The sequence below is a fragment of the Camellia sinensis genome, chromosome 5 (assembly GCF_055761805.1).
Source record: "Camellia sinensis isolate YWXY chromosome 5, ASM5576180v1, whole genome shotgun sequence".
Classification (NCBI taxonomy): Eukaryota; Viridiplantae; Streptophyta; class Magnoliopsida; order Ericales; family Theaceae; genus Camellia; species Camellia sinensis.
In genome coordinates, this window is record NC_138965.1 from 56,517,972 (window position 1) to 56,525,470 (window position 7,499).

The following is a 7,499-nucleotide window of genomic DNA, read 5'->3' on the forward strand; positions in this document are numbered from 1 at the left end:
ACCATATCGTCAATGTAGACTTCCATGGTACGGCCGAGTTGCTTCTTGAACATGGCAGTGACTAGTCTTTGGTAAGTTGCCCCTGCATTCTTCAGCCCGAAAGGCATAACCTTGTAGCAATAGGTTCCTCTTGGGGTGAGGAATGCATTTTTGTCTTGGTCCTCCAGATGCATGGCAATTTGATGGTAGCCTCTGTAGGCATCCAAAAAACTCATTCGTTGATGTTGTGCCGTGGCATCTACGAGCTGGCCTATTCTAGGGAGGGGAAAGCAGTCCTTGGGACAAGCTTTGTTTAAATCCATGAAATCCACACAAACACGCCAAGTTCCATTTTTCTTCTTTACAACCACAGTATTCGATAGCCATGTAGGATAGGTCACTTCACGGATTGCCCTGGCTTCAAGCAATCGGTCAACCTCTTCAACAACAGAAGCGGTACATTCTACGGCTGATCGCAGGTTTTTCTGAATAATCGGCTTGCATTTGGGGTCAATGTTTAAATGGTGCTGAGAAACAAATGGATCCACACCTGACATCTCATATGGTGTCCATGCAAATACATCAAGGTTGCCGAGCAAGAAGGAAATTAGCTACTGCCTATTGGCTTGATTCAGGGAGGCGCCGACCATGAAGAACCTGTCAAGATTCCCGTCAATTTCAACTTGATCCAAGGCTTCCGTTGCCTTTTCACTTGGGAGCCGCCCAACATCGTCGAGGCTTTCTCGATTCGACACCTCGATAGAATTCACTTCTAGCTCTCTTGGTGTCTTTGAGGCAAGAAGATAACATGCCTGCGTCGATTTCTGGGAACCTCGAATTTGCTCGATGCCACATTCAGTCGGAAAGCAAATTAGTTGATTATATGTGCTAGGCACAGCCTGCATGGTATGCAGCCAAGTTCTTCCCATGATATGATTATACGGCGAAGGCAGCTTGACAACCAAAAATTCTACATCCACTGACCGGGAGCCCGCCCGAACTGGTAGTGTGATTTTGCCCAACGGATATTCTAGATTAGCATTGAAGCCTAATAAAGGATAAGGAGCTAGAGATAGGTCCGACTCAATGAAGCCGAGTTTGACGAACATCTTTTGATACATAACTTCCGAAGTGCTCCCCTGATCAATGAGTCCACGCTCAACGGTGAATCGGTTTGCGCGTAGCTCGATGACCAAGGGATCAATGTGGGGAAATGTTACGCCGGCCAAATCTGAATCATCAAAAGCAATGCTCGCAGCTTCATGGGGCCATTTTGCCAGAGTGAGTTGCTTTTGGGGGCTAGGATGCCACTGAATTGTATGTACGGCGGAGGCCGTCGGCAAGCTGTATATCATATGGATTACGCTGAGTGGAGGTGAATCCAGCCGTAGAGTAACTGTTTTGGTCGAGTTGTTCTTTCGGACGTGTTACTGAAGCCTACCGTCTTGTACCAACTCCTCAAGGTGATCTTTCAAAGCATAGCAACTGTCCGTATCATTATCATGATCTTTGTGATATTCGCACTGCCTATTCCATCTCCTCTTGTCGGGAGGTCCTACCATCTTGGGTGGCCATTTGAAGAATAGCAGATGTTGAACTTTAGTCATAACCGTGTTGATCGGCTCCGACAACTCTGTATATTTCTTGTCCGCGCGCCTTGTGCGTCTGCTATCCACTTGAAGCTGTTCAGTAGCTCGGTGGGAACATTGGTCATTTGATCGGTGCGAATCTCGCCTTTTGTCTCATTTAGCCCGACTCCGTGGTTCAGGGCTTCGTGACAGTACAGAATTTATCAGCTCAATGATTTCAGATAGGGCCGCCTTGCTGGCCTTGTGCCCGGCTTTGACCCGCAGGGTGTCATCTTCCACTTTGCAATATTCCTCAACTTTCTTCATTAACGACCAGACTGTTTTAGGGGGCCTTCTGGTCAAGGAACTGCGGAGGGCACTATCAGGATGCAACCCCATTTTAAAGGCGGTGATGGCCATGGAATCATTGCAAGCATCATCTACGAGATTAAAGCATTCCCAATAGCGCCAAATACGCTCGCAAGGTTTCCCCTGGCTGGATTTGCATTGCCCAGAGAGAATCGGCCTGCTTCGGCTGGACCTCATTGGTGATGAACCTTGCCCTGAAGGATTTTTGGAGTTGATAGAAGCTCGTAATCGATGTCGGTTCCAATTACAATACCATCTGACGGCCAATGGTCCCAAACTGATCGGAAATATTCGGCACATGAGGGCCTTGTCGTCCGCATGCAACGTCATGGCTTGCTTATAATGGCAGATGTGATCAGTGGGGTCTGATTTCCCGTCGTACAGGGTGAACAATGGGGCATTGAACTTTTTGGGTAGTACTACCTTTGCGATCTGTCTCACGAAGGGATCATGCTGGTCCTCTTCGTCTGAACCATTGCATCTTCGCTTATTCCGTGCTCGCAGACTCTCTTCAGAGGAACTGGAGGTTTCGACTCATCCCTTCTTTTTGGGTTCTGGGGGTAATGAGTCAGAATCACTGTCACTATCTTGTCTCCGAACTTGAGGTCGTTGACCATCCTCTCTCAAAGGTCGTCCCGGATCTTGGCATCCAGCTTGTTTGGATTTTGCCACTTCCAAGGCCAAATCCTGACGAAGGCGCTCGTTCTCAGCGATCATGTTTTCCAACCTCTGTTCATTTTGCTTCGTCTGTTCCATGATTGCTTGCATTGTCTCATGTGCTGAAGTCGAGGGTGAGGTCTGGGCAACTGAGCCGAAGTTCAAGGCACGTCTTGCGGTGATATTCTCCGGTCCCAGCATCTTTCTTGGAGTGAGGTCATCTCTTGGCGTAGTTTCGTCAACGATTGTCGGAGGATCTTCCGTTACGCCCGCCATGGATGTAGTTGAGTATTCCCACAGACAGTGCCAATTGTGGAAAAGTGGTTCGGAAATACTCTTTGGATCCTGTAGGACGCTCACGATCCTCAGCTAGTCACCTGAAAAGGAATGAACACTTTGATCGAGGGTGCCGGTATTAGCACTCCAACGAATAAGTCAGTGTATACTCTCTTGGTTGCTTGTAAGTTAAGTTTCTAAGTTTTTTCTCACATACCTCTTTTTAGTTGTTGTTCTTCTATTTATATACGCCCCTGGTCCTCAAGGTATGTCCCACTCTTAATCTGTCGTGTGATTGTTCATTCGGCCTTCCTTTTGTTGTATTCCAACTTCCATTCGGCCCTCCGCTCAACTGGCTTTATGGCCGATTAGGATACTCGGCACCTAGAACGTAAGAGAAGGGCGAATATAATGTCCTGATTTTGTAAATATGTACACGGCCTATTGGAGTCCCCTATTATTCGGCTTCCACACATGTTAATTATGAAAATTTGAGTGTTGAATCATATTTTGTTGAGCTTTATGAGTATAAACATCACTTGTACCATTTGAAATAGAATTGGAGTCAAAAATTAACATGCATACATGATTGATGAAAATATGAAGCTTGTGTGAGGTTGAATGCATGAGTTTTGAAACTTATGAAGAGAATTCAAAATGATTTTGGAAATGAACCATGATTTTGAACAATTGGTCTCATATTGCTTATGTCCTCATGTTATATAATGTGTTTCCATGTTTTTTAACCAAAAACATGAGCTTTGGACCCTTTGAATATCAAGTTTGAGCTTCAAGAACAATTCTAGAAATTCCAGAATTCGTTGGGTCCGCTCGAGCGGGGAAAGAGCCGCCCGAGCGTGAAATTCTAGCTCCCAGAACTTTTGCAGACATTGATGTCCGCTCGAGCGGGAAGAGCCACGCTCGAGCGCCCAGTCACATGTTTCAACTCTCAGCTCAAGTGTCCGAAGCCACACTTGAGCACTAAAATGAGGCAACCAATACTTTTTGCAGACCAAAGGGGTCCGCTCAAGCGCAAAAGCCGCGCTCGAGCGGGAAGCCCTGTTTCAAAAATTTTGAAAGGATGTTTTGTGTTTCATTTTCCGTTCTCTTTCATTTCTAAGCACTCTTAGGCATGCATTGAGCATTGTGAATGGATTAAGAAGATAAGAAAGAGGCCTAAGAGGAGTGTATAAGTTAAGAACGGATTAAATAACTTGTGACCCAATATGTGTTATGATTTATGTAGGGTCGAGCACAGAGACGAATCCACCGGCAGAACACTATGAGTAATATCTTAGTAAAGATATTTTGAAGTATGTTATTTGTCCAATTATTTACTCCTATTTGAGTTGCATAAGTTTGTTAATTTGAATTATGGACAAATAATCGTTATGCCATGTGATTGGGCCAAAGGCTATGGGATATGATTGATCGGGCCAAAGGCCGTTGGATATGAATGATTGGGTCAAAGGCTGTCGGATATGAATGATTGGGCCAAAGGCCGTCGAATATGATTGATTGGGCCAAAGGCCGTTGGATATGATTGATTGGGCCAAAGGCTGTTGGACATGAATGATTGGGCCAAAGGCCGTTGAACATGAATGATTGGGCCAAAGGCCGTTGGACATGAATGATTGGGCCAAAGGCCGTTTGACATGAATGAATTGGGCCCGAGGTCGTCTGTTAAAGATAAAGTGGGCCAGAGGCCGTTTGATACGTCCGGGTTTGTAGCCATCTAATGTACTAGATAGAACCATAAATGGGCCCAAGGCCGTCTGTTATATATATATATATATATGTTTCAAATTTCATTCATGTATCTTCTTTACTTGATATTATTCACTGGGCTTTCGCTCACTCTCATTCATGTATATGTAGGTGAGCAAAGAGATGTTCAAACTCAGCCTCGGTGAAGTATATGAGAAAAGTCAAAGTTTTGTGGAGTCAGCCCAAATGTCTCATGCACGAGACTTGTTTGTTTCTTTTGTCTTTCTTTTGTTACTTTAGTGAAAATGTTAAGATCACCATGTACATAAGCTTTTGGTTTGGTTGACTATGACTTGAATGATCCTGTATGTGTAAGATTCCATGTTATCTTCCTTTTGGTGTGGGTTATTAATAAGCATATGTGAAATGTCTTGATATGCCATATAAGCACAGCTCTATGGACAAAAAAAAATTATTTGCTTCCGTTTTGGCCCCTTTACTCTGTTGCATTATGTTTAATCTGGTTTGAGGCGGTAGGTAATCTCTTGATTACTGGCCGGTTATGACCTTAATCCATAGGGTCGGGTTCAGATCATGACACATAATCCTTGATAAGTTCTAGCCACCGTCTTTGTCGCATATTAAGCTCCTTTTGAGTAAAGAAATACTTGAGGCTCTTGTGGTCGGTGTAGACTTCACATATTGCTCCATAAAGATAATGCCGCCAAATCTTCAATACAAACACCACAGCAGCTAATTCCAAATCATGCGTAGGGTAATTCTTCTCATGTGGCTTCAACTGTCGGGACGCATAAGCAATTACTCTTCCATTTTCCATAAGCACACACCCCAAACCTTTATGAGATGCATCACTATAAATCACAACCCTTCTGTACCCGACAGTAAGGAAAGGTCCGGTGCTGTTGTGAGTCGTGTCTTTAATTCTTGGAAAACGGACTCCCTTTATTCTGTCCACTCAAATGGAACACCTTTTTGAGTCAATTGGGTAAGCGGCACAGCAATCTTAGAGAAATCTTTAACAAATCTTCTGCAGGAACAGGCTAAACCCATAAAACGACGTACTTCCATAACATAGGAGCAGGCCAATTCACAATGGCTTCTTTTTTTTGCGGATCGACAGACACACCATCCTTGTTAATTACATGCCCCAAAAACACAGCTTCATTCAACCAAAATTCACATTTCTTCAATTTAGCATATAACTTCTTGTCCCTAATGCTGTGTTTGGTTGGGGGATTTGGGGAGGGATTTGGAAAGGGAAATGGAAAAGGTGTGTGAAACTAGGTGAAATGTAGGTATATTTTATTTACATTTCACCTAACTTTTCCCTTTCCCTTTCCAAATCCCTCCTCAAATCCTCCAACCAAACACAGCGTAAGTGTTTTAAGAATTAATCTCAAGTGCCTTTCATGTTCCTCCCTACTCTTCAAATAAATAAGAATGTCATTAATGAATACCACCACAAACTCATCCAAGTACGATTTCAAAACCCGATTCATTAAATCCATAAAAGTTGCCGGTGCATTCGTAACCCCAAATGGCATGAGTAAAAATTCATAATGGTTGTACCTAGTTCAGAAGGTGGTCTTCTCAACATCCTCTGCTTTGACTTTCAATTGATGGTACCTAGATCTCAAGTCAATTTTTGAAAACACTTGCGCCCCTGTAATTGGTCAAACAAATCATCAATCCGTGATAAAGGATATTTATTCTTCACCGTTACCTTATTAAGTTTTCAGTAATCAATACACAATCAAAGGGTCTCATCCTTCTTCTTCACAAACAAAATAGGGTGCGCCCCACGGCGATGTACTCGGTCGGATGAACCCTTTGTCAAGTAGTTCTTGCAACTGTATTTTCAATTCCTTCATTTCTGCTGGAGACATTCTATACGGAGCCTTGGAAATAGGTTGAGTACCCGGTACAATATCAATGACAAATTCAATCTCATAATCTATCAAGTCCCTTGGCGATTCTTCAGGAAATACATCCAGAAACTCACTAACAATGTAAATATTTTCAACACCCATCTCAGTTGTCTCTGCATGCAAAATGCTACACAAATAACCCCTACAACCCTTCTGAAATAGTTTACAAGCTTTCATGGCCGATATCAAATATGATGGAGGGACCACCCTACGTCCCACAAAAGTAAACTCATCTTGACCCGATGGGCGAAACACAACTTGCTTAGATACAAAATCGATGGTTGCATGATACTTAGCTAACCAATCCATTCCCAAAATTATATCAAAGTGTATCATATCAAGAGGCATCAAATTAGTACATAATGGGATATCTCCAAGTAAAAGCTCACATGCAGGATATATAGAAGCACATAACATATAGTCCCTGGATGGGAGAGACACGCACAACACATAATTCAAGGGTTCCATAACCTATTCAAATTAGGAGCAAATGTTTTTGAAACAAAGGAATAGGTGGAACCCGAATCAAGTAACACATGAGCAGGTTGGCCATTGATGGAAAGCGTACCTGAAACCACAGCGTCTGAATTTTGGACATCACCCGGAACAAGAGCAAAGACTCTCCCTTGCCTAACATTGTCTCTAGAAGTAGTAGGCCTTGTCAGGGTCTTTGTTGTAGGAGTGGAACCGGCTGAACTAGCAATTGGCCTATTCCCTTCTCATTGCCCAAACATAGGACAATCTCTCACCATATGCCCCGTCTTTCCACAATTAAAGCAAGCTCCTGATGCTCGATAACAAACCCCCCGGTGCTTCTTTCCACACTCCAGGCAAGCTGGTGCCGAATCACGGGTAGAACCCGAAGTGTTGGAAGTTCCCAAATTTTGCTTCTTACTTTTTGAGGACGCCGACCCTTTGTGCACATTGGAGCCTTGCCTTTTGCCCTTCCAATCCGAGTACTGATTTCGGTTAGCTTGGTTACTTTTCGCTATGA

The 7,499-nt window shown here is 43.6% G+C and overlaps 1 protein-coding gene across 1 annotated transcript; it reads right to left on the bottom strand.

Annotated features, from left to right (window-relative positions):
* Positions 1-6,340: 6,340 nt before the first annotated feature.
* On the bottom strand, positions 6,341-7,142 carry LOC114304346 (uncharacterized). The gene is made up of 2 exons (XM_082871777.1): positions 7,074-7,142; positions 6,341-6,976 (listed from the first exon to the last, which is right to left on the bottom strand). The coding sequence occupies exons 1-2, from the start codon at positions 7,140-7,142 to the stop codon at positions 6,341-6,343; spliced, it is 705 nt and encodes a 234-aa protein (XP_082727903.1).
* Positions 7,143-7,499: the final 357 nt, after the last annotated feature.

Coding starts and splice junctions, on each gene's coding strand:
- LOC114304346 (XM_082871777.1), bottom strand. CDS start 7,142: ATGTTAGGCAAGGGAGAGTCTTTGCTCTTGTTCCGGGTGATGTCCAAA. Junction 6,977..7,073: donor TTCAGACGCTGTGGTTTCAG/GTACGCTTTCCA, acceptor TAATTTGAATAG/GTTATGGAACCCTTGAATTA.